A 25,535-nucleotide genomic window follows, 5' to 3' on the forward strand; every position below is an offset into this window, starting at 1 on the left:
GAAACCCAAAACTCCTGTTTTGCCTTTCTAAATGAGGGGAGGGCGGGGGAGGGGAGAAAACTCAGCTCAACCGCCCTACTGAAGCCTCAATCAGCGTTGGCCTGTTCCGCCCAGGCCCGCCCCGGTACCGGCCGCACGTGGCTGCGGACTCGTTCCAGACTACATTTCCCGGCGGCCCCTGCGCACATGGTTGTCACCCTCCTCCTTCCCGGCAGCCCCCGCGTCCGCCCTTCCGCCTCCGCCGCGGTGCCGGGTTCCGTGCGGTGGCACCGGTACCGGCACAGGACCCGCACCGCGGCCGGGCCGTGCTCTGGCCCTGCCATGGCGTCTTGCGCCGATATCCTCCGCAGCGAGTTCCCTGACCTGGACGGCGAGGTCTTCGCTTACGTGACGGGTGAGCGGTGCCCGCCTCCCCGCGGTGCCCCGACCTCCCCCGTGTCGCGACAGGCGGATGGGGAGGGGCCGGGGGTACGGGGCGCGGGCGGGCGGGCGCCGCCTGCTGGACGTATCGCGACAAGAGGCTGTCCGTCGTGACAGCGAGCGGCTGGGGTGTGCATGGCCGTCGCCCTGTGCCCGCAGGGATCTTGCACGACGGCGGCGCCGACTTCGAGTCGGTGGACGATCTGGTGGAGGCGGTGGGCGAGCTGCTGCGGGAGGTCTCGCAGGACACCAAGGATGACGGCGCCATCAGGGAGATCTGCCAGCGCCTCTTCAACACCCTCCAGCTGTAAGGGCCGCCCCCGCCCCGGACCCTCCCGCCCTCGCCCCCTCTTCACCTTCCTCCTCCTCTCGCAGGGACGAGGGCCGGGCCCAGCGCTGCAGCCAGGTGCTGTTGGACGCTCCCATCCAGCTCTCCCAGATCACCGATGGATATGGTGAGTGGCACGCACCAGGATCATGTGGTGCTGTGGATCATGTCCCCTCAACAGCTCCCGTCCCACCGTTGGAAGTGCTCAGTGTGTTGACCCTGCACTTGCCTGACCTTGTAGGGCAGGTGCCCCCCTCCACCTCAAACCTCGTGCTCCCCCTTTCTCTTCCTGCTGCTGAGCTGTGGCCAGCAGCACCTGGCTGCCTATGGTGTGGAAGGAGAGGGTCCACCCTTTGGTCACTTTGTCCCCTTAGAGAGGGGACAGTCCTGCCTGGTCATGGGCAGACACTGAGGCAGCTTTCGGTGGAGCCTCCACGGTGCATGTGTTCACCAACCCACCTGTCCTGTTGCAGCTGACAACAGCGTGGACCTGCTGCCAGGGCTGCTGCTGAAGAGAGGACAGACCTCGGTAAGTGGGGGGCTGTGCCCTCATTCAAAAGGCAGCAGAGCTGGTGACTGTGGCTAACAGGTGGGGATGGAGGTGCCCTGTCCTGCTCCAGTCACCTCCCCTGCAGAGAGCAGCTGGGACCAACAGCCATCCTGGTGAGGGATACAGCTGTAGGAGGTACTGCTCCTCGTCCTGAGGGTCACTGTAATTTGGGAAACTCTTGACCTTAGTCTTATAAAGAGGCTTAACAGGAGTCAGTGGTTTACTAACTTTATAAGTTCTGCTTTGCTGTTGTTTCTTAATGAGCTTTAAAGTGTGGTTGGTGAAGTGGTGGGTGCTCAGGGTGCAGCTTTTCTTTCATGAGAAGCTTTCATGAGGCCGTTGGCTTCTACAGCAGAGCCTTTCATTGAGAAAATAGAATGTACGGGGATAACATCTTGCTGTATTCAGTGACAGATTAACCCCTGGCTCATGGTTAGATGTTGGGTGTCACATGTGGGGAGTTAGCATGGAGCGACTGCTTTCCAGACACCTGCTGCAGGGAGGTTGTAAGCTTAGCTTTAGAAATGTCTGTGGGTTGTTGTGGTTTGATAAGTAAGATCAGGAGTGCAGAAGTTTGGAAGCAGTTATGCTCTGTGACCTGGAGGAGACATGACCATCTTTGCCAATGACACATGTAGCTGCTGAGGGGTGACCTGGCTTGTGTCCATGTCCAAGTGTGGGGAGCAGTGTGGTTGTTCCTCTGGGAAGCAAGGAGGATGGGTGCTGTACAGGGTGGGCAGCCTCTCTGCCAGGCTGGTCACTTGTAGAGCTCTCCAATGCTGGGACATGTTGAGGATGAGAACCTCTCACTTGAAGGCTGAGACCTAATGTGATCCTTGTGTGTCTGAATGGGAGTCTTGAGTGAAAGCTGGCAGCAGTTGCTGGTTTTGGCAAGGAGTTCTTGCTGTTGGGTTTGCTCTTTGGCTCTTGTGTCTGCAGCTCAAAAAAAAGGATCTTCAGAAAAATTGGAGGTGATTCAGATGAGGCCTCAGGAGGCCTCTCAGGTTCTGGAGGACATGTCTTACTGGGAGGTTTAGGGAGCTTGGAGTAGTTTACAGAGTGACTCAATCTGTCTGTGGGTATGGGGTCACAGCTCCAGTAACAAGATGCTCTTCAGTCTAGTATGCAGATTTGTAATGTGCTGTGGTGGCTGCAGAACTGCTTAGAAATATCTAGGAGTGTTCTTGGTCAGCCACAAATATTTGACTTGACGCAGGAATAAGCTGGAGTGGGCTGAGAGCCTGGCCAAGAGCAGTGGCCTTGTTAATACACTTGGCTCCTTCTTGCCTTCAGGTTTAATTTAATGCTTTTTGACTCTGTTGTGACTGATCCACTGCGTAAGCTGAGTTTGTTCCAAACTGGCTAAAGTCTCTTTGCCTTGCTGAGGCAGATCTGAATGTATGAACAGCTGATTTAGGACTTCATTCCTGAAGTGACTTCTTGTCCTGATTAGCTTCCTCAAAATGCACTTGAATCTGTCCCAGTTCCCCTGTCCTATCTTCCTTTCTTCCAGGCGTGAGGAATTGATAGATCCCTTTTCTCCCGGAGTTGGGCTTTTGGGGGTTTTGTTGAAGATGCTATCTCTTCTTCAAACTCTTGGCTTTTTCATCCCAGATGGTGAATGCCAAGAAACTGGAGAAGGCGGAAGCCAGACTGAAAGCCAAGCAGGACAAGAAGATGGAGCGGGATTCCCTGAAATCAACTGGCCCTGTGTGAGTATGGAGGGGGCCTCAAGCATCCCTGTCATGTCCTGGCTGTCCCAGAGCATTTCTGCTGAGCCCCTTCTCTGCCTTCTGCACAATCAGGGTCCTTGAGGAGGCATCTGCCAGTCAAGCTTCCAGCAAGAAGGAGACTCGCATGGAATCATCAGGCAAGAACAAGTCTTACGATGTGCGCATCGAGAACTTCGACGTGTCCTTCGGTGAGCGGTGAGTGCAGGTGGGGAGGTGGGACAGATCCTGGCTGGGGTTTTGACCATGAGTCATTGAGACTGGATTGGAGAGTGGCTGGAAAGTGACAGAGGTTGTGGGAAGGATCAGAAAGCAGGGTGGGTACCTGACCCTATCAACTTTGGACAGGATGAGTCTGTGATGGGTGCTTGGCCCAGTTATCTCCCAGTTATCTATCACCAGTTATCTCCCTCTCCATGGGGCAGTCTGACAGGGTACCTGCCTCTTCTCCTGCTGTAGTGTCCTACTGGCGGGAGCAGACCTGAACCTGGCATTTGGACGGCGCTATGGGGTAGTGGGCAGGAATGGGCTGGGGAAGACCACGCTGCTGAAGATGATTGCCAGCCGCAGCCTGCGCATCCCTTCGCACATCAGCATCCTCCACGTGGAGCAGGAGGTAGAAGGGGACGAGACTCCAGCTCTGCAGAGTGTGCTGGAGTGTGACACCACCCGGGAGAGCCTGCTGCAGGAGGAAAGGGATCTCACAGCTAAGATTAATGCTGGCAGGTGAGATGTTGCTGCTGGGTTTACAGCCCTTCTGTAGCCTCCTGACCATGAGGTCTTATTCTGAGGTCTCTTCCTTCAAATGGAGGTCTCCAGTGGGGCTGGGCTGCATCTTGCCCACCTTATTTCTGCTTGAAGAGATCAGCCTCCTACAGCACTCTAACCTTGACCCTGCTCAGTCTCATACCCTCCTCTTTGTCTTGCCCCAGGGGAGAAGGAACAGAAGGTACCAGGCTATCGGAGATCTACGCAAAGCTGGAGGAGATTGAGGCAGACAAGGCCCCAGCGAGGTGAGATAGCCCTGTTGTCACAGGCAGTGGTTTGGAGCATGGAAGGGTGATGCTGTGGCCCTGGGATCCATCTCTTCTTGTTTCTTCTGTCACAGCTCTGCTGTGTTGAGCTTTGCCCAAAGCTGGTGGGATTTTTTTTTTCCCTAAATGTCTTACATTGTTACTCCTGCTCCTCTTGGACCTCCCCAGATTCCTGGTGTCTGGGGAGTGTTTCTGGCATGTTGATGACAGTGACTCTCTTCCTGACCAAAGAGCTGAAAGCTTCTTGTGAACTTTCTGGGATTTCATGTACATGCTCTGGCCATCTGGGCTGCATTTCCCAGCCAAGTGCTGCTCTTGGGTGTGCAGGGAAGTTTTATTGTGCCAGAATAGCTTTAAACCATGCAGCAGAGTCCCCTTGGTGGCTGTGGGTCCAGGACCTCAGGCTGTGCTCTGCAGTTGGATGCTGTAGCTGGGTTCCAGTTCTCTCCCCTTTTCCCCAGGGCGTCTGTCATTCTCGCTGGGCTGGGCTTTAATGCAAAGATGCAACAACAGACAACCAAGTAAGTCTCCAAGTTCTGGGTATTGCAACAGAAACAGGTCTGGGGAGATGCTGCCCCTGGCAAGCCCCCAGGCATTGCTGTGGCTGTACCCATGGGAGGGACACCCTGTGGGAGGGCAAGGGTCTATTTCTGCCCTTCCAATGTGGACTCCTGCCCTGGGGGTGCCAACCACTTGCCTGCTGGACCGTGGATCTTGTGCTGTGTCTGAGATCTCTGCAGCAACACACTTCAGCATTAAACAGTAACCCTTCTCTGCAACCTCTTCTCTTCTCAGAGAGTTTTCTGGAGGCTGGAGAATGAGACTGGCCTTAGCCAGAGCCTTGTTTGCCAGGTTGGTGTCCAGGCTTTCACACTTAGGGGTTAAGCTTCCTTGCTCCCTGTGTTGTGAGGTGCAGGGGTGATGTCTGGGGGTCCTCTTGACTCAGGTGCTTGGGGTGGGGAGTGTTGGAGGCATCACAGCTCTGTGTGCAGTGAAATGTGCTCTGCACTGACTGACCCTGTGCTCTTTTTGCTTCTGATACCCACGTCTGTTTTTTCCAAGGCCAGATCTCCTTCTGCTGGATGGTAAGTTGATACTGCACCCTCCACCATCACTGCTGAGCCTGCCTGTGCCCTTGCTGAAGTTGGGAACATGCCATGGCCTTTAGCTGCCTGCTCAAAATAGCCCAGTGTGGCGGGGCCAGGCTGGCAGGGCTGCTGGTGCTCCCCTGGTGTGGCAGAGAGAGATGGTGATGGCATGAGGAGGTCTGCTGGGGCTTTGGCTGCACTCAGCAGAGTTCTGCTCTGAGCCCCAGCCAGGCGATCTGCAGGTCCCCAAGGTGTCCCTTTCCCTGTGATGGGCTCTGCTGCCAGCTTGCACTGGGGAGGAGTCCCTTCACCACGAGGGGTGATCCTGGCACTGGGCTGGCTTCCTGGGGAGATGAGAACCTTGGGTGGGGGGTCTGGACAAGGGGCTGGTGCTGGGTACCAGAATGGAGTAGGGGCACCATCCCTGGCTGAGACTCAGCTCCTGTGCACACACACCACACGTGTCCCCTGAGCTGTGCAGGCAGGTCCCCACCAAGGGTCTCAATCTCAACAATGCTGATCACTCGTCTTCTAGAAAAAAGCATCATCCAGCTGTTTCATCCCTTTTGACCTCAGTACCTCTTTGCTTCCCTCAGAGCCAACAAACATGCTGGACGTGAGGGCCATTTTGTGGCTTGAGACCTACCTGCAGGTGAGGCAGTGATGTGAGGTCCCAGGACAGAGTGAGGGGTAGAGATGTCCTCCAGGCTGGTGTCTGACCTCGCTGGGTGTTGGGACCAATCCCTGTGCTCTGGTATGATGATGCTCAGGCCTCCCTCTTGCTGTTTCCTCCAGACCTGGCAGTCGACCATCCTCGTGGTGTCCCATGACAGGAACTTCCTGAATGCAGTGGCCACCGACATCATCCACCTGCACTCACAGCGGCTGGACATGTACCGTGGGGACTTTGAGAACTTCATGAAGATCAAAGAGGAAAGGCTGAAGAACCAGCAGCGAGAGTATGAAGCCCAGCAGCAGTACCGCGAGCACATTCAGGTACCAGAAGCAGCTAGTAATGCTGGGGCACTATTCTCCCAGCCCTATCGCTTTCTCCATATGTATAGACCTGTGAATATGGCTCTGTTGTTGCACAAGGCTTGGCAGGAGAGCAGGGTGGCTGGGGCTGAAGGAGACCTGGGGCTCTCTGATGCTTTTCTCTCTTGTAGGTTTTCATTGACCGCTTTCGCTACAATGCCAACCGGGCATCCCAAGTGCAGAGCAAGATCAAACTATTGGAGAAGCTGTGAGTGCCTGTCCTGCTCCTCTCTGGAGGTGGGGAGGGGGCAGTGCTCATGGGAAAAAACAGGTTCTCAAGGATACTTTGGGTGCTCTGTCTCTGGTCCAGAAGCTTTGGCTAGGATGAGGCATTGCAGAGCTGAAGTCTTGGGTGTGAGAACAGACTGCCAGTGCTAGGCATTGCGGTTACCTGTCTCCTCTTCTTGCAGGCCAGATCTGAAACCTGTGGACAAGGAGTCTGATGTGATCATGAAGTAAGTGTACTCTGAGTCCTTGGCACTTGGAAGGTGCCTGGCTGAGTTTCTGATGAGAGCTTCTCCTGAATCCTGTCCCTGACCCCTTCCTGTGGGCCATCCTGACTCTGAGAGGGAGTCCAGACAGGACACCATGTTTAGATTGGGTCCCCTCCTGGGATCAAGGCTGCAAATCTGTCCCCCCTTTGTGAACATCCTTCCAAGAGGCCCTGTATGGTAGGGAAGCCCCCCCCTTGCCACCTAGGGGGGTTGCAGTGGTTGTCCCAGGGGGCTGGGAGCAGGATCTCTAAAGTTCCTGGCCATCTCTTGCCTCTTCCTGCCTTCCCAGGTTCCCTGATGGCTTTGAGAAGTTCTCCCCCCCTATCCTGCAGCTAGATGAAGTAGACTTCTATTACGACCCAAGTCACTACATCTTTCGTTCCCTCTCCGTCTCTGCTGACCTGGAGTCCCGGATCTGTGTGGTATGTGGGACTGCAGAACAACGGTGGCTCTGAGGGACCTTGGGAGGTCACTACTCAAAGCAGGGCCATCTTTGATGTTAGGTCAGATTGTTCAGGTCCTCATCTGGTTGAGTTTTAGATGTGTCCAGGGAGGAATATTTCTCCCATTCCTCTGGCTCTCATTACAGTATTTGATCATCCTCGTTATGAGGAACATTTTTCTTAACACAAATTAGAATTTGTGGCTTGTGCCTATTGCCCTTCATTCTTTCACCAGACACCTCTAAGAAAAGACTGGGACCATCTTCTCTGTAACTCTGTTAGCTGATGACAGCAGTGTGTACTGGGGGCTTCTGCTACATTAGATGGGGCAGCAGAGAGATGCTATGTGCTTGCTGTTGAGGCTAAGACCAGGTCATCCTTAGGTTGGAGGGTTGGGGAGGGAACATCTTCTAGCACTGCTGCCAGTGCTGCTCCTCAGTGACAGAAATGCAGCTTCCAGGTAGCTGGAGCCTCTGATTAGACTTATCTTGCACTCCTCTGGTGTGTGATCATCCAAACAAGCTGAAACTCCCTGATCACTGCCTCCCCTCTCCAAAGTACCTTCCATGGGTTTCATGTTCTCCAATGCTGCTGCTGCTTCTCTAGGTTGGGGAAAACGGAGCTGGCAAGTCGACCATGCTAAAGATCTTAATGGGGGAGCTGGCACCAGTCAGAGGGATCAGACATGCTCACAGGTACCTGGTAGGAAGGGCTGGGAGTCTGGGAGGAGTGGTGCAGCTGGAAGGTTTCTGGCTGCCCAAGTGATGGGGATGGGTCCTGCACACTCATGCACATCCCGTCTTCCTGTAGCTGTGAGCTCTGTGGTTGCAGAGCCTGGTACCAGCTCCCCTCCACTCTTCTCATTCTGCAGAAACCTAAAGATTGGGTATTTCAGCCAGCACCATGTGGATCAATTGGACTTGAACATCAGTGCTGTAGAGTTGCTGTCGAGAAAGTTCCCAGGTGAGTTTTGGAGATCCCAGGAGATGTGGGCCATTAAGATCTCCTTTGCCATCATGTTTAAGGGACCCACCTGCTCTGGGTTAAATGGTCACATCCAGTACAAGTTCAGGACACCAGCCTTGAGAAACTGAGTTGGTTGTGCAGGGGTGGCCAGTGGCCTGGAGACCTCAGGCTGGTGCTCCACCATGTCTGGGTTTTGGGGACAGATGACCTGTTTTCCTGCTGGCACAAGAACGAGCTCTAGGCTGCCCCTTTCCCAGTTGCCAAAGCCTCCCAGCCCTTCTCCACTAATGTGATGTAACACAGTGACAGGGCACTGGGGACAGTGTCACTTGGAGGCAGTCACCAGCCCTGCAGCCACTGTCCTGATGGACTCAGTCAGGTTTTCCCCACAAACCCCTTGCTTGGGAGGGAATTGCTGAATTCCTCTTCTGCCATTCTGGTCTACCTGGCCATCGTGCCCACCAAGCTCATGGTTCAGAGGGCCCAGTGTCACTCTGGTTCTGCCATAGCTGACTTGTGACACTCTCCTGCAGGGAAGACAGAGGAGGAGTACCGGCACCAGCTGGGGAGCTATGGCATCTCAGGGGAGTTGGCTGTGCGTCCTGTGGCCAGCTTGTCCGGAGGTCAGAAGAGTCGTGTGGCCTTTGCCCAGATGACTATGTCCTGGTAATTTTCTCCCAGATGCAGTTAATTTTTGCACAGCTCCATCCTTGGGGCAGGCTTCACCGGGCATCCAGGAACTTTCTGCTGCCCTATGGAAGCCTCATCCTTGGGACTTTTGTGGGGGGGGAAGTTGCACCCTCTGGGGGGACTGTGGGACTGCATGGCTGGAGGCAAATAGATTTCTCCTGCTGCTTTGTGCTCAGAGGAGTAAGAGGTGTCCCTGGAGCTGGGTAATGCCAGTCTTGGAGCCTTTTAAGTGCCAATGGCTGTGGCTTTTCATGGCTACTGCAGGAGACTGGTGAAGGTCCCTGCGGTGCAGAGGGGTGCGGACCCAGCCAGGGACTGTTCCAGTACATGCTCAGAGCCATCTTCTTTTCCAGTCCAAATTTCTACATACTGGATGAGCCAACAAATCATCTGGACATGGAGACCATCGAGGCACTGGCAAAGGCACTGAATAAGTTCCGGGTAAGGCTCTTTTGGTGAGATGTGTTTTTCCAGCACTCCCTGCAGCCTCTCCAGCTTGGGTTACTTAGTATGTCAGCCAGAGATGGACAGTCAAATATCAGTAGTGGCTTCAAGTCCAGGACAGATGTTGGGAAGGGTCAGTCATATTTTAGTCATCTACCCTGGTAGTTTGTTTCACTTGCTGGCTTTAGCTAGGACTGTCTGAGAGGCAAAAGCAGACTAGAGAGCACCTTTTCCTTCATCTTGTCCAGTCACCTATACCCCAAGACTTCTCAGTTACTGTGTGCAGTGCTTAGCCCTGCCTTGAAGCCTCTTGGATCTACCTTGGGCATGGTCTGTGGCTGATCTCCAAAGACTCAGCCTCCAGATACTGGCTGAGTATCAACATGATTGTCAGTGCTTCATAGTCACCTGGCTTGGGGTAGCTTTCCTGTGAAGGAAAAGCTTGATCAAGGTTGCTCAGGGCCTGGACCAGCCACGTTTTGCCTGTCATTGACTCCATCTGGAAATCTCCATCCCCACAGCTCTGATACTTGGAGAGCCAGTTAACAAACTTTGCACTTGCCTTTTGAGAGAAGAGGCTAAAATGTTACTGCTGCACATACCTCCTCTGTATGCCACCTGTCTGTCTCCCGAAGGAAGGACAGGCTGGGATTAAGCCCCCTCCACCACAGTACCATTGAGTTTTCCCTGGAGCAAATGGAAATATGAGGTCCTGGACAGGGTACACCACCAGCACTGAGCCCTCCATGAAGTTCCCTTTTCTCTCCTCCCTTTACAGGGTGGTGTAATTCTGGTGTCCCACGATGAGCGCTTCATCCGCCTGGTGTGCCAGGAACTGTGGGTGTGCGAGAACTCCACTGTGACCCGCATCGAGGGTGGCTTCGACCAGTACAGAGACATCCTGCAGGAGCAGTTCCGGAAGGAGGGTTTCCTATAAGGGAGGCAGGAGCTGGACTGTGCCAGGGGCCGGAGCATGAAGCTCAGCCGCCTCGGCATCCATCCCAACTGTGCCTGGCAGAGCGCTGATAACGCTGCTGCCCGCATGGACCGTCAGCCATGCCATCAAACTGCCACCTGAACTGCTCTCCCCTCTCGGGGCTGGGCAAAAGGACAGCGGGGGAGCAGGAGCCCAGTGCAGTGTGTGGCCGGGGCACACTGGGGCTCTGCCGACCGGGGCTGTGCCTGGAGCTGCTGCTCTGCCAAGCAGAGGGAAGGAGGTATCCATCCTGACCCCTCTCAGATCAGCCCCATGCTCTGGAGGGCAGGAGAGGAGCTGTTCTCCATATTTCTTCACTTCCTCCCACTCTGCCTTGTTCTTTCTTTTTGTGTGTGTGTGTGTTTAACTGGCCGAACACTAATCAGGCTCCATCACACGCCACTGTCTCCTCTGCTATCCTGGAGGGAAGCGAGGCCTTTGCTGCTAAAAGTGACCCTGCCTCTTCCCCCAGTCCCTGCAGCCGGGGCCCGCTTGGTCTATCCTCCCCAGGGCTATGGTTCGTGGTGCCCAGGAACCAGTACCCGGCTCCCCACTCCTCTCCCCGCGATGCTGCCGGTGCTGTCGCCTCACTGCCTGCCTTTGCTCTAAAACCCGCCCAGGGGTGGGCTGCCCGGGGGGGCTGATCAACACCTCTCCCTGCTTGCCTGCGCGGTGGGCACTGTGTAAATAAACCCGAAACGCAGTGGATGTAGAGTTCTCCTTTCCTTGGGGGGTTGTGGGGATTAGAATTTGGGGTGGGTGATCATGGAGCAGAAGGCAGCTCGGGGAGGGGGGGGAGAGATGCTTTCCGGATGGGTCTCCCCAAATTAACAATTTCCCCTGCAATGACGGGGGGGAAAAGGGGAGCCGGGCCCCGTGGGGCACGGAGCAGGGGCCAGTCCGGGGTTGGGTGTCAGCTTCGGATCCAGTTGTGGTTTGGGTGCTAGAAGAAACGGGCTGGGGGGGACGAGATGGGACGATTCCGCAGGCCGCGGGATCCCGGGTAGGGCGCCGGTGTGCTGCGGTGGGCGGAAGGAGGGGGCAGCCTGGAAGCCTGGAGAGTGCCGCAAGGGCCCGGGGCGGGGTGTTGAGACCCAGGACAGCGGGAGCCCGGTGTCGCCGGTGGGGAGGGACGACGGGATCTTGTTCGCTCTCCATCGCCGGTAAAGGCAACTTACACCCCCCCCATCTCCACCGGGGCGGCCGGCGCCAGGCCCCGCCCCCGCCTTCCCCGCCACCAGGTGGTCCCGCCCTTGCGGCCGGGGGCGGTGCTCCAGCCTCGCTCCGACCGGCGGCGGGCACCCACCGCATCGGGCAGGGCCAGGGCAGGGACCGGCAGGGACGAGCAGGGAGGGCGGGCGGGCGAGATGAGCGCCAGCGGGGAGGTGGCAGGTGACGGGTGCGGGGCCGCTGCCGCTCCCCCCGGAGGACCGTTCCCCCGCGGCGGGCCGTGTTCGGCGCGGAGCAGCCCAGTGCCCAGCCCCGGATCCCCGGTGCCCGAGGAGGTGAGCGGAGAGGGGGGGGTGCGGCGGCAGCGGGTACGTGCGGGACCCCCGGGAGGCACCCTGGGATGCGTGGGTGCCCGCGGGGGAGTGGTGGAGGATTGTGTGTTAGCGGGGGGGCGTGGGGGGAAGGGTGTGGTGTGTGTGTGTGAGAGCTGGAGGGGGGGTTCCTCTGTGTGTGTGAGTGGGGAGGGGGTGTCTCCTCTGTGTGTGTGAAGGGGGGTGGGGGGGTCTCCACTGTGTGTATGCGTGCGCGGCGGGCTGGGTCGTGTCGTGTGTGTCTGTGTGCGTCTGTGTGCGTCTGTGTGTGTGCGGGGGTCGTGTGTGTGTGCATGTGCGCTGGGGGGGGGGCGCTCGTGTGTGTGCGCGTTGGGGGGGGCAAGTTGCGGGTGTGTGCGCTGCGTTGGGGGGGAGTCGTCTGTGTGTGCGCGCTTGAGAGGGTGTTGAGGGAAGCTTTGCAGGAGAGCGCTCTAGGAAGGTGGGGGGTTGTGTGTGTGCCCGGGGGGGGTACTGTGTGTGCCTGTGTGCGGGGGGGTGTGGGGTGGGACGATGACTACACACGCACACGCCACTCTGTGTGTGTTCTGGGGGGGGTGCTCTGTGTATGCGAGGAGCCCTCGGCGGGGGGGGGGGGTGCAGCTGTGGGCGCGGGTAGTGCCTGGGGGCCGGGGTGGCGTGTCCGTTGGGTGGTGCGGCGGCGGCACGCGGGTCCGTGGGGGTGCGGCGGCGCGGCTGGGTTGTGCGACGCGGGGGCAGACCCGTGGCTGCGGGGGTGCTAGCGTGTGCATAAACGGGGGAGACAGTGTGTGCTGGTGTGCCGGTTCCGTAGGTGGTGCCTGTGTAGGGAGTGCCTGGGTGCGGGAGTGGGGTCTCTTCTCGCCCCCCCTCTCCCCCCACCTCCCCCCGCCGGCCGGGGCAGGACCGGGAGCGCGGCGCCATCTTGGGAGCCATCAGGTGCCCAGCGCGGGGACTGGCGGCGGCGGCGGGGGAGGTCCGAGGGGGCTGCCCCCTCCCCGGCGGGCCATGGCCGCCTTCCCGTGCATCCCTTCGGTCCCCGGTGTGTGTGGAGTCCTGCTCCTCCGTCCCCGACTCGGGGGCTGCTGGCTCTGTCGCGGCCCGCTGCCAGCGCTCCCTTCCCGGGACCGTGTCCCGAGCAGCGCCGGGCTCTTCCGGCTGACCCGGGAGCAGCCGGGGAAACCCAAATCTCCGGGAGCCCTCGCAGCCCCGGCGCCTTCTCCCTCTGGCCCTGAGTCAGCCGGCTGTGGGCGGACATCCCCGGCACCGGGCTCCCGAGGCTCTGACTCACGCTCTGCCGGGCGTCTCTCTGCTTTCTGGGTGTCCCATCGTGTCGTCACGGTGTCGTCGTCCCCCTTTGTCCCCTCCTCCCCTTGAGCTGGGCTTTAAAGGCTCCATCTGTCGAGCCAGATGATGCAGATGGGTTATAGGATGGATGGATGGATGGATGGGTGGGTGTTCAGGTGACCTAAATATTATGTGCTTGTATAATTAATTGCCTGGCAGTCCAGAGCTGCCTGCCAGGGTGGGTTGTGATACTTAGCTCAGGTAGAGGCATCTGGGAAGTTTAACAGATGTGTGGTGTTTGTTGCAGCCATTACAGAAACGACAGAGAACTGTGGAGGATTTCAACCAGTTCTGCACCTTCGTTTTGGCCTATGCAGGCTACATTCCCTATCCTGAAGAGGTAAGTGGACTTGCAGGGTCTTCCTCTGCAAAATGATTGGTTTTTCTGAGTTCCTGCCATGTGCAGATCCAGCTCCCAGTTCTTCTCCCTGGAGAGTTTTCTCCATCCCCAGCTCCTTCGTCTTTACCCTGAAGGTCTGTGTTGCAGTCTCCCATACTACTCCTGCATCTCCCTCTCCTGCAGAATGAGCCCTGGACCCATGGAGGCAGCATGAGTCCCCAGAACAGCACAGGAAGCACTCAGGACAGTGATAGCTGGTCCTCATCCCAATCCTCTGACTGCCATGCCCTGACAGATGACAGGAGGAGCAGGAATGCTGTGACCAGGGGGGCTGTGGACAACAGCCTGCTCATGAGCTGCCCTGCTTTCCCCACTGGCTTCTACGATGTCCGACCCCAGCAAACCAAACGGAAGAAACCACCAGTGAAGAAACTCATTTTGGACGAGGAGGTGGTGAAGAAAGTGCCACTGAGCACTGGGAAGAGCTTTGGGGCAGAGCAGAACAGGGTAAAGGAGCCAGCTGTACTGGAGGGACAGGTGCCTCCTGTGAAAGAGCAGCTCTTGGACCCTTCCCTCAACCCATCTGGAGACCCACAGCCCAATTGCCTCCTGGAAGAGCTGGTGAAAGAGGAGAAGGACTGGATGCATGGAGCACAGGGGACTGAGAAGCCTTCAAATGATTCTCAGCTACAAGAGCACGAAGCTTTCTCTGGAGGGAGGAAAAGCCCTGGTTCTTGCAGTACCTTGGACCAGAGTGAGGGAGAAGATGCGAGCAGAGGGAGCTCACAGATAAGTGGTGAGTGTCCAAGGGAATACAGAGGGCCCTGTTGTGCTGAGGCCAGTGCCAAATACTGTTCCATCTCAGCTGGAGCCACCAGTGCTCACCATGGGGAGGGCTTGTTGATGGTCCAAGCCTCTTCTAGTAAGAGTAGTACCTTTGGGACCTGTGAGGGTCAGAAGGCAGAGGGCAGGGGGTTGGCCTGCCCTGTGGGAGCTCTGTTCTGCAGAGCAAATGGTACAGACCTGACATGTGTCTGAAGTGGGGTGTAGGGTTCCCGTGTTCACCTGATCTTGACTTTTTCTCTTCTTTTACCCTCCTTGTGCAACTTTAGCAGTCGAATTTTCAGCAGCTCCCAACACCAAAGCAGAAGGTGAGTTGGGAGGCTCTCCCAGTTAACACCAGTGGAATTGGTTGGTCCGGCCACAGCTGGATCAGCAACTGTTAAGGTGGTTCCTGACAAGTATCTGTCTCTCCCTGACCAGATGATGATGCTTGGGATCTGATCACCTGCTTCTGCCTAAAGCCCTTTGCAGGGAGGCCCATGATCGAGTGTAATGAATGCGCTACCTGGATCCACCTCTCTTGTGCCAAGATCCGCAAATCCAACGTGCCTGAGGTTTTCATCTGCCAGCGGTGCCGCGATGCCAAGCAGGAGATCCGCCGCTCCAACCGAGCTCGGACAGTGCCCCGCAAGCGTTTCTGTGACTGAAGCCCCCTCTGAGCAGGGAGGCTGGGGGTGCCCTTTTTAAACTGAAGACTGTAGCCTGGTTTGGCTAGACAATCAATGCACCGTAGTGGCAGGGGAGGGGCTGGACTGTGGGGCTGGACTGTCCCCCTTGCATTTCTGGTTCCTGGAAGCTGCCACGCGTGTCCTCCCTGGAGATCGCGTTGGTCACAGAGCTCAGTTACCCCAGAGGTGCTGGGGGGAGAGCAGGGTGGTCCAGCCATGCACTAGGTCACTCTGAAAAAATCTCTGTCCTTGCACAAAGCTGGCTCAGTGCCTTTTGCCCCAGGGCAGTTGAGGAGAACCTAGTCCTAGTAGTTTTTCTGTGGTGTGGTGGAAGCTTACGCTTATCTCAAGATGTGACTCCCTTTCCTCCCTTTTCCTTACTGTTTTCCTTTCCTTGCCTGAGACCTTTGGGTGGGCTGTAATGGCAAAGCCCTGGTGACCCAGGTTCTCCTTTCTCCTTTAGCAAGTAGATGCAGTTTAGGTGAGCTCTCCATGCAGTGTGCTGCTCTGCAGAGCAGGAGAGGATGGGATGTCAGTCTTGGCTGGCACCTGAAGCAGACTGTGGCTCTGCATCCAGGGGGTATCAGTGGAGCTGTACATCGCAGAGATATCAGCCTTGTAGGCTGCACAGGGGGTCTCCTTCCTCTGGCCCGGGGTGCTTCTGGTTTTGTTTGCTCTGCCTGTGGGCCCAGGATAGTTCTGCTTGGTCAGGATATATAATGGCATTGTCTAGTAGATGACTACAGGGATGCTCTGGCCAAGCAGCCCTCCTTGGTTCATGTTCTCCAGTTGCACTGAGGTTGCCTATGTGAAGGGGGGGTGGTGGGATTCCTGGTAGGAGACTGAAGTTATTCTCAGCTGGCCATGGCAGGGCTGGGAGCCCTTTGGGAGCAGAGCAGGAGACTGCTCCCGTTAGTTTTCCATGTTTTCTATTTCCAGTTTAGAACAACTGAAGCTTGTACTCTATGGCCATCTGCCTGCAGAGCTGTGTGGTGGAGCGTCTGCTTCACCACCAGTTGTTTGAGTCCTGAGATCAACTGGAGCTGGCAGGGCCTTGTTTCCCAACACTCCATTCATCACAAAAGTAATTGGGTTGGGTTTTTTCCTGACATGTAGAGTGAAATCTAATGACTTGTCAAGAGTGGGCCCCGAGCCCCTTCTGCTATGCAACTGCTGCTCTGGAGACACAGGATGTGCCCTCTCTAGGCCCCCAGTTTAGGCTGGCAGTAGAAGGCTTTTCTCCCCTCCCTGTGCACTGTGTGTGATGTCCTGGGGCCCTGTGTGCACTCGTTGGATCCCTTCTCCTCCTCACAGCCGCTCCAAAGAGCCTGGCCCATGTGCCTTCTGCACTTTCCCTGGGGGATGCAGACCCCACTCCTGTCCTGGTGACAGCCTCCACTTACCAGTCCCTGTGACTACATTTCTTAACTGGGTTCTTTCCTACTTGCACATTTGGTTATGGTGGGACCATAAGTTGGGGGAAGGTGTGGGGCAGCCCCCTGTCACTCAGCAACCCCCAGACTCGTCCCCATGCCTCTATCCTCCTGTGGAAAACCTGGGCCCCAAAAGTGCTTTATGTTTTTTATAGTTACTTTGTATTGATATGTAAAATAGCAAATTCTGGTCCTTGCCCTGTGGAGTGTGGCTGGAGTCTTATGTATATAATAAAGTACTTTTGCCATAATGGTGGTGGCTTTGGCATAGCTTGGTGGCCCTTAAGCCTCACCTCCCTCTGGGACCTGAGTGTGCCCCTGCTCCCCCTTTGCTGTGGCTGGGAGGGGATTCAGTGCCCTGCTCCACCCCAGGAAAACACCAAGCTGAACAAGCAGGACAATTTATGTTGTATTTATTTAAAGAGGGATGCCCACCTCCCCACCCTGCTGTGGCACATAAGAGTGCTCCACAGGAACATCTGGACCTTCAGCCTCTTTGAATGCCATCATGAGGTCACTCCAATCAGGTCCAACGGCTGGAGGAATGTGTCCATGCACTCTTGCAACTCTTAAGGCACACTGTGATTTACTTCTATTTTGCTCTTGGGCACTACATACCCAGTGGTGGAAAGAAAATTTAGTCCTGACAGCAGTCAAGGTGCCAAGAAGTCCAGTTTTCTCCACAAAATAGGTATGTTTTCCAGTACAGAGGCATTACCAGCTTCCTCAGCTTCTATTGGGCAGTGCCATCGAGTCAAATGGGAGATGCAGTGAGGGGGACAGGACAAAAAGGTAGAGTGCTGGTCTGGCTGGGGAATACACTGAGGGGACCCATACCAAAGTACAGTCATGCTGGTGTGTCATTTCAGTTTTGAGGCAGTTGCCTTGGGGCAGAGGCAGTCAATGGTTCAAGAACAGCAGCAAAATTTGACCTAATTTTTAGCTAGGGGCAAAAGCTGGGTTTGTGCAGCCAAGTGAGGTGTGTGTGGGGAAGGGTTCTACTCCTCTTTGGCCCAGACAGAGCCACTTGCCTTCCCCTCCAGGTGGGGAATCACTGCCTCCATGTAAAACTTCTCTAGCTTAGGCTCTGTCTGCCCCCAGAACTTGGCATCAAACTCCACAGGGACCACAGCTGTCTCCTTGGTGGTGTGCACCACAAAGTCAGCCCGTTGGAAGCCAGCAGCTGCCAGCTGACACTGGACCTGGGTGAAGTAGGCATGATTCTTCTTCAGGGCATAGGAGTCCCCATCCATCTCTAGGCAGAAATCCTTATCCTTGCAGGCCTCACGAACCGTCCTGTTCCTGTGCTTGTAGGGACACTTCACTTCCAGCAGCCCCAGGGCCTTCCCAGTGGCTGCCTCCTTGATGACACCATCTGGGCTGGCAGCAATCCAGTTCTTCTCCCGGTGAATGAAGAGGCCACAGTCCTCCACCCGCACCTGCTTGCCCTCTGCCTGTGACTTCAGCTCCTCGTAGGCCTCCACTGCCGCCTTCTCGTTGCGGATACCCCAGGACATGGCAGGCGTCCGCACCTTGGGGCTGGAGTTCATTACTGCCTTCAGGTAGGACTGGGGCACCTCATCCGTCTTGCCGTTGGCAAACCTGCTGTTGGCGATCTTGGGAGCAACGGAGGCAGTGATGCGGTTCTCCCGCCACTCGTACCACTTGGGGTTGCTTCGCTGGCCCCGGGTCTCCTCCTCCACCCATGAGATGTCCTGGTTCTTTAGGGAAGGCAGGAACCGGTCCCAGGCCCCACTTGGGTCAGCCCCAGACTGCTGCTTCTGTGGTCGTGGAGCAGCTTTGGCTGGACCAGTGGCTCCTTTGGCAGCAGGTGACTTCTTCTGGGTTGCAGAGTAACTCCCAGTGGATGCTTTGGGTTGGTCCCTGGCATTTCCTGGGGTTCTCTGGGATGCTGACGGTCTCGGCTGAGGGGCGTCTGGCTTTGCCCCCTGCCCACAGCCGGGGGCAGCAGCCCCAGCAGCTGGAGTGCTCCTTGATCGGCTGCTTGTGCCCGTGGCCTTGGCCCGGGTGGCCGAGGCAGAAGGTGGTGGAGCAGCGGGGATGGTTTTAGAAGCAGCCGTGGCCGGACGAGGGGAGGATGTGCTGGTGGGCTCCTTCCTGGGTCTCCCCATGGCTTCAAGGCAGAGGGAGTGTCCCACGCTGCAGGTATCGAGTAAAATTTAACGCGCTTCCCCGAAACACATCCTTCCCTTTCTTTGCCCCTCCCCTCCAGTGTCGGTCTTGGGTGACACGATGGTGGCACACCGGCTGGTTCAGCGGTGCTGGGGTGTGCAACGCGCCCCCCAACCCCCGCCATTAAACCATCCCCAAAGGACGGGGCGGGACACGGAACAGCACCCCCGAGGGTGCCGGTGCCCGGGCCACCAGCATGGGGATTGGACGGTTCCTGGGGGTTGTCTGGGGGTGGGGAACCCGCCCAGACACACCATAGGGACCCGCCCCGCCTGCTCTGGGGGAGGGGGTGTCTCAGAGCCCGCATCTCCCCCGCACCCCCCGCCCGCTCTCACCGCTCCGTTGCCGCTCCGGAAGCGCGTCCCGCCCGCACCACGTGTCTGCGGGAGCGGCCCTGGGCGGTGGGAGCTGCAGTTTCGCGGGCCCGTGCCCCCCCGCCGCTCCCCGCTAGAGGGAAGCAGCTGCTCGGCCATCCCCGCCCGCGGGACATGTCCGGACCTGACCGTTCTCCCTTTTTTCCTTCTTATATCACCCCTGCTGCACCCCCACCCCACCCTCGGCAGCCCCAACCTGGCGAACGTTTTACCCTGGGCTGGAGACAAGCTCCTACAGCTCCTTCCGGGCCTTTCGAACTGTTTTCCCTTCGAGGTTCTCTTCTCTCGTTCCTTTTTCCCAGCCCTATCTCTCCAATCTGGCTTCTCTGCCCCGCGTCCTCCATCCCTGCCCGGGGGCAGGGGTCCCCACCTGGCCGGGCCCTGCCTGTACCCAGCACCCCAGCTTTGCCCCGGGGTGAAGGGACAGGCTGACCTGACGGACCCCCCACCCACGCAGCTCAGCCCCCATTGCTGCTGACCTAAGCTGATCCGAGCCGCTGTGGCCCCCCAGCGCAGACCCTCGGGAGAAGGACGAGGAGAAGGAGCAGTAATACCCACCCTAGGGACCACCACTGCCCGTGGTCTTCGGAGTCCTGGCAGAGGGTTTGGCCTCCACGCAGGAAGCAGGGAGGCAGGCGTCAGCGGCACAGAGAGTTTCGGCTTCCCAAAACCCAGTGAGTTCCGTTTCCAGCAGCGAGCCTGGCACCGAGGCAAGAACTGCCGTGATCCAGATGCCAAGGATAGCCAGCTGCCCCCTGGGGTGGCTGCTGCCAGATCCCTGCGCTCACCCCAGGCCTCCAAGCCCCTGCTACATTCAGCTGCAGAGAGGAAACCCAGCCGCCACCAGCACGTGCCCTGGTTCTGTGTCAGAGCCACACTTCCCAGACTTGTCTGCCTGTGACAGCAGCATCCTGGGAGGGTTTTGGTTCAGCCTGGGCAGGAGGAGCACTGGCAGCTTTCCCAGATCCTCTCCCCAGCGGTCCCTGATACCTCCAGGAGCCACCGCAGTCCCTGCTAATGTTTAATTTCCTGCTGCCTTCTCCTTCCAGCCCCTCTGTAACCCTCTGCAGCTGGGCAGGGCAATAGTGCACAAGTTAAACCAAGTTGTGCCTGATTTTGAGCAGAAAAAGCATCAGCATTCCTCTCTTCCTCCATGGATACCCAACTTCACGATCTCATTTAATTAGTGCTGATTAATGAGCACAGGGCTCCCCTGCCCCTCTCTCTGCCCATGGAGCCAGTGAAGCCTTCAGCTGGGTCTGAGTGGCTGCAGCTGCACTGGGTGCTGTTGCTCCCTGCCTGGCACTGCCAAGTGTGTCCTTGGGCTTCAATTTGTTTCCTAAATTTGCAGGGCTTATCAGTGACTCAGGACCAGAGACCACCTGTAAGAGCTTTGTGGTACCTGCTCCCTCCAGCCAGTCCTATTTCTGGGTGATAATTCACTTTTCCATATAGAATCATAGAATTGGCTGGGTTGGAAGGGACCTCAGAGATCATCGAGTCCAACCCTTGAACCACCGTTGCGGTTGCTAGACCATGGCACTGAGTGCCACATCCAGTCTTTTTTTAAATATCTCCAGGGACGGAGAATCCACCACTTCAGTGGGCAGCCCATTCCAATGACGGATCACTCTTTCCGTAAAGAAATTCTTTCTAATATCTAACCTAAACTTCCCCTGGCACAACTTAAGTCCATGCCCTCTTGTCTTGTTGAAAGTCGTTTGGTAAAAGAGCCCAACCCCCACCTGGCTACACCCTCCTTTCAGGTAGTTGTAGAGAGCGATGAGGTCTCCCCTGAGCCGCCTCTTCTTTAGGCTGAACAACCGCAGTTCTCTCAGCCTCTCCTCGTAGGGTCTATGCTCGAGTCCCTTCACCAGCCTGGTTACCCTCCTTTGGACCTGCTCCAGGACCTCGATATCCTTCCTGAACTGGGGGGCCCAGAACTGGACACAGTACTCAAGGTGTGGCCTCACGAGGGCTGAGTACAGGGGCAGAATCACTTCCTTGGACCTGCTGGCAATGCTGTTCCGGATACAGGCCAGGATGCCATTGGCTTTCTTGGCCACCTGGGCACACTGCTGGCTCATGTTCAGCTTCTTGTCGATCCAGACTCCCAGGTCCTTTTCTGCCTGGCTGCTCTCCAGCCACTCTGTCCCCAGCCTGTAGCGCTGCATTTGATAAACTGTAGCGCTGCTTTGATAAACTCAGGACAAGGGACAGGTGATTTGGGGGTAAATACCCAGACCATGAGTGATTGCTTGGGTAGTATAGCTGGTGAGGGCTATGGGGGGACAAGGGGGTGCTGTATGAAGCTGTTGGGTTGAGCCATGCTTGTGTTTGCAGGGTGTAACACATGGCTGTTATGAGCTGCTGTGGGGATGCTGTGAAGCTGCAGAGAGGACGGGCTTGTTTGGTGTCTGACAGTGTGTGGAATGGGATGGACAACATCTTTGTCTCCTCAGGGCTGCTGTGGACCACCAGCAGGTTGGAGGAGGTTTGGCTTAATCCCTGGTGCTGCATACACTGTGGTTATTCACCTGCCATAATGCTGGGGCTGCAGACGGTGTCTGACGCCGTGGGCTGTTCAAACCCTCGCTGGTGGCACCGACCCAGCTCTCACATTTGGATGCTTTTCTTTGCCTCAGCTTGGCCTAGAAACAGCATCTCAGAGAAAAATCAAAGCTTGTGGGTTTTCTTTTCTGGGTCTGGACTGGCTGTGACACTTGCCATGATGATGTGAGCAGGAGCCCCATGCACACCGCAGGCTGGGTAGATGTGCTGCAGCATGCACTGTGCCTCCAGCAGCTTGCAGAGCTGGCCTTGGTCATATGTGGGGGTGTAATATATAGGCTATCATCCTTCTCCTGCAGTCACAGATGACAGGGAAGGAGAGCAGCTGCTTGCTTTAGCTCTCCTCTCTCCCTGTGCAGCACAAGCAAGGGAAGCTATGTGCCGTGGGGCATCTTGTGACGGGAGAGGGAATGGCTCAGCATGCTCTTGCAAGCACCCTGGGGACGCACAGAGTGCCTCTCTGCCAGATAATTGTGTTGAGTGAAGCACAGGGTAAGGGGTCAGGGGGGAGGGAGTTTGCCCTGTGCCACCACGTGTGGTGGAGGGCGTCTTCCACTGAGATTTTCCTCTTTTGCTCCTGCCATCACCTGCGAAATCCCTGCTGTGGAACCAAAGCTGCGTCAGCTTAGAGGTGAGATTGAGTTGGGGAGATGCTTCTCTGCCAAGCCTTATCTCTGGTGGTGCTCCAAGATCCCTTGCTGATGGCTAGGGCCTTCTCCCCCATGGTGCTGCCTGCTCTTTTTGCCCTGCTTTGTGTCTCTGAGCTGGCTCTGGGTTCAGTGTGGCAGTGGTGGGGGGTTTCGTGGCACATGAAGGAGTGGGAGTTCCCCTCTGTGTGCTCTATAAAAAGTGCTCTGGCAGCACAGCTCTATCTATAGCACAGAGAGGCAGGGCAGGGATTAGCCCAAATCTGATGTTTTTCTCCAGTCCTGCTTGAGAACACCGGGCCAGCAGTGGTAGCTGAGGGATTCCCAGCATATTCCAGGCTGTGAGATCTGTGGGCCAGCAGACATGTCCAGGCTTTGCTGGGATTTCCTGACTGTCTGCATCCTTCCCAGGGGGATTTGTAGTCACAGTTGTTATCCAAAGGCTGGGCTCTCCCCACATACCCCCTGTTTTCTGCTCTCTGGGGCTGGGATTTTACTGCAGCATGTGGAGGCTGATGAGGATAGACACAGTGAGACCCCAAGGCATCTGGGTTTGGGGGGGATGGTCAGCATTTTCCTGTGCCAGATCCTCTCGTGGTGGTCTCTGAGCAGCTGAGACCTTTCCTAGCAAAGCTGGTTGTGACATTTGTGGCCCATGGTAATCGTACTGGAGAGTTCAGCCATCTGATAGGGGTTTGAGTTTTGTCCTGTGCTTTGTTTGGAGGAGGACGCAGGGGGCAGCTATATATCCTGGGCAGCCAAACTCTGTGGGTGCTACAGCATCACCCTGGAGTCTCACTAGCACCCAAATCTGACATTGCCCAGTGGGCTCTGCTCTTTCCCAGTGCCTGTCACCCTCTAGGGGTGTTGGCCATCCCCTGACACCACCAGCAGCACCCGGGAGAGCATCCTCCAGCCCTCCCCGGGGCGGCGGTACCGGGGAGTGTGTCTCTTTAATGAGGCTGGGCTTGGAGCAGCTCTGCTGCTGGCACAGGGAGCGAGGGATGGAGCGAGGGCGGTGAAGGAGCCGGTGCCAGAGAGGGAGCCTGCAGCAGGGAGAGGCGGGGAAGGATCACTCACCCCTCCCTGAGTATTGCAACCCCCCAGCCAGAGGGACAGGGAAACCCACACCCAGGGGAGAAGTCTCTGGACCCAGTCGGTGCTGAGCTGAGCCTGCAGCCACTGTGTCATCCTCCTCCAGGTAAAGGCCAGGGCGGAGGGGTAGGGGGGGGTGGGAATGGGACCCTTGTGTACCCTGCAGTTCCCAGGTGTCCCAGATTCCCACAGCCACTGTTGGGGCAACCCTGGAACACAGGAGGGGTGGGAGGTGAGAGATGAGGCAGCAGGGCCACAAAAGTGCTGAAATTGCCAACCAGCACGGACCTCACAGTGCTGGCTCTGGTAACTGCTGGGAACAGAACCTAGGGTATCACCAACCGGTCCCTGGCCCATGTCACCAATGTCCTGTGGCCAGAGGGCATCAGGACCCTTCTGCAGGACTGCCCTGCAGGGATGTGCCTGTGCTGGGGGAAATCCTTGGGGCTGGGACTTTTTTTTTTTTTTTTTTTTTTTTTTGAGCAGGGGTGGAATTCCTGTGTTAGAGTGCACTGAAGGCAAAAAACTCCTGTTCCCTGGCACGGGGCTGAGTTTTTCCAAGGGTTTTAGTGCTCTGGGGCAGTGAGACCAGCAGCAGCAAAGGTCCTGGGTGTGGTGGTCCTGAATGCAGTGGATGTGCCGGGGTGTGTGTGCATGCATGCACGTGTGTGTGTGTGCGTGCAGCTCTCTTGTTTCGACTTCCTGGCAGTGCCAGTCAGGAGACAGCACCGCAGCCTGGAGAGTCAGGCTGGGGACAGCCCTAAACCCCCTATCTCCTGTGCCTGCAGTTGCTGGGCAAATCCCTTTCCCCCCTGCTCCTTTTCTTTGGGCTCGCTGCAAAGTAGTGTGCCCGGTGGGCAGCAGCTCCAGCACCTCCTGCCTCCATGGCCTCCTCCCTCCTCTAGGAGTTGGGATGTGCTCTCCTGCCTTTGTGCCCCCTGTCCCAGTGGAGAAATGAGGGGATGTCCTACAGAGAGGGGAAGCAGGGGATAGTATGGGCAAGCAGGAGGAGCAGTGATGCCTCCTTGCTCATCAGAGGCTGCTCTCCTTCCATCCTTCTTTTGTGCTGGCCTATGCATCTGTCACCAGTGAGAATTTCTTCAGGGTTTGCCAGTGATGGAGCTGGCCTCCTCCTTTCCTGGAACCACACTGCAGCCCAGTGGGATGGCTATTGCTGCAGGGGTGAAACTCTTTGAAAACTTTGCTGGCATCCAAGGAAGTTCTGCTGGGCTCAGGTGCCCAGTTTGCTGCAGCAACCTGCCCACAGGTGAGAAAGGAAATGTTAAGTTGTTCAGACCTAGAGAAGAGTTAAGAGTCCTGTTTGCCTTCACTGAGGGCTTTTTGCTGCTGGCAAACCCAGCTGCCCCCAGCCCCACTCTTGCTGGGACTCCCTCCATACTGGGGATGCTGGTGGTTAAACCAGATCCTGTGGGCAGCTGGTGGGAAGGGAGGAAGAGGAAGGGGCTGCGAAGGCACTGATGACCATCCTGGGGATGGGGAGGGAGCCAGGGGCCTGTTGGTGATGCCTCACTGGCACTGGGGACAATTTGCTGCCTCAGGGGAAGAGGACAAAGAGGCTGGGTTGAGGACCATTGGGTCTGGTTTTATTCATTACCACAGGGCTTAGAACAGCCAGCACGGCAGGGCCAGATGGGGTCTGTTTACTCTGCAAGGGTAAATGTAAAGAGAAGTGATAAAAAGCAGCCAGGATGGCTTCTCTAGTAAGTCCCTGGTAAACAAGACAGTGTCCTGGCCAACAGGCAGCGTGGCAAATAACAGGCATGTTGCTGAGCATTAAACTGGGTGCCTTGGGGACAGATGGAAGGGCTTCAGGTTGAAATCCATCTTTAATGTGTCTATGTGCCTGGCTGGGGGAATTCTGGCCCCTGGAGCATCCAGCTGGACACTGTGGTCAGGGCAGGACTTAGGTGATAATGTTGCCAGCGGTGGCATGGCTGGTGTGGAGGAAAACCAGGCTGTGCAGGGACCCTGTGCTGCCTTGTGTGCTGGAAGAGCAGTCTGGGGGGCTCAGCAGCATCATGCACACAGGATGAAGGACTGGGGATGGCAGGGGCTCCTTGGGTGGCCAGGACCTGCCAGCAGAGCCCTGCTATGCAGGTTAACAGCTTCCATCCAGTATAATGGACTTATTTTTCCTGGGATGCAGCCATATTGCTAATGTACTTCTGAGTTTCTCAGGGGCTCCCTGCCAGCCATGGGCTTGGTCCTGGCACTGCCTCTGAGAGCTGAGATTGGAGATATTAGATTGGATATTAAGAAAAATTTCTTCACCAAAAGGCGTGTCAGGC

General features: G+C 56.8%; 3 protein-coding genes across 7 annotated transcripts; 2 read left to right on the forward strand and 1 right to left on the reverse strand.

Annotated features, from left to right (window-relative positions):
• Window positions 1-230: 230 nt before the first annotated feature.
• On the forward strand, window positions 231-10,906 carry ABCF3 (ATP binding cassette subfamily F member 3). Of its 4 annotated transcripts, XM_030456205.1 has the most exons (21): window positions 231-394; window positions 580-727; window positions 796-875; window positions 1,222-1,277; window positions 2,913-3,010; window positions 3,104-3,226; window positions 3,488-3,754; window positions 3,961-4,041; window positions 4,524-4,583; window positions 4,858-4,914; window positions 5,125-5,147; window positions 5,747-5,802; window positions 5,946-6,146; window positions 6,317-6,393; window positions 6,596-6,640; window positions 6,969-7,101; window positions 7,729-7,817; window positions 7,994-8,085; window positions 8,622-8,754; window positions 9,132-9,219; window positions 10,001-10,906. In XM_030456205.1, exons 1-21 carry the CDS (start codon window positions 322-324, stop codon window positions 10,157-10,159), a joined length of 2,139 nt encoding a protein of 712 aa, XP_030312065.1. In that variant the 5' UTR covers window positions 231-321; the 3' UTR covers window positions 10,160-10,906. The 4 variants fall into 4 exon arrangements, 3 of the variants coding, with proteins under 3 accessions (XP_030312065.1, XP_030312066.1, XP_030312067.1); XR_003987898.1 differs by lacking the exon at window positions 7,729-7,817 and having other exon boundaries at window positions 10,001-10,088; XM_030456206.1 differs by lacking the exons at window positions 580-727; window positions 1,222-1,277.
• Window positions 10,907-11,574: 668 nt separating this feature from the next.
• On the forward strand, window positions 11,575-16,597 carry LOC103528142 (PHD finger protein 13). Of its 2 annotated transcripts, none has more exons than XM_030456615.1 (5): window positions 11,575-11,703; window positions 13,310-13,402; window positions 13,586-14,198; window positions 14,515-14,553; window positions 14,666-16,597. In XM_030456615.1, the coding sequence occupies exons 3-5, from the start codon at window positions 13,613-13,615 to the stop codon at window positions 14,890-14,892; spliced, it is 852 nt and encodes a 283-aa protein (XP_030312475.1). In that variant the 5' UTR covers window positions 11,575-11,703; window positions 13,310-13,402; window positions 13,586-13,612; the 3' UTR covers window positions 14,893-16,597. The 2 variants fall into 2 exon arrangements, with proteins under 2 accessions (XP_030312475.1, XP_030312476.1); XM_030456616.1 differs by lacking the exon at window positions 11,575-11,703 and adding an exon at window positions 12,709-12,757.
• A 160-nt stretch (window positions 16,598-16,757) lies between these two features.
• On the reverse strand, window positions 16,758-18,923 carry LOC115598780. Its single transcript, XM_030456571.1, has 2 exons — window positions 18,875-18,923; window positions 16,758-18,506 (listed from the first exon to the last, which is right to left on the reverse strand). The coding sequence occupies exon 2, from the start codon at window positions 18,476-18,478 to the stop codon at window positions 17,345-17,347; it is 1,134 nt and encodes a 377-aa protein (XP_030312431.1). The 5' UTR covers window positions 18,479-18,506; window positions 18,875-18,923; the 3' UTR covers window positions 16,758-17,344.
• Window positions 18,924-25,535: the final 6,612 nt, after the last annotated feature.

Source organism: Calypte anna, chromosome 9 (assembly GCF_003957555.1).
Source record: "Calypte anna isolate BGI_N300 chromosome 9, bCalAnn1_v1.p, whole genome shotgun sequence".
Lineage (NCBI taxonomy): Eukaryota > Metazoa > Chordata > Aves > Apodiformes > Trochilidae > Calypte > Calypte anna.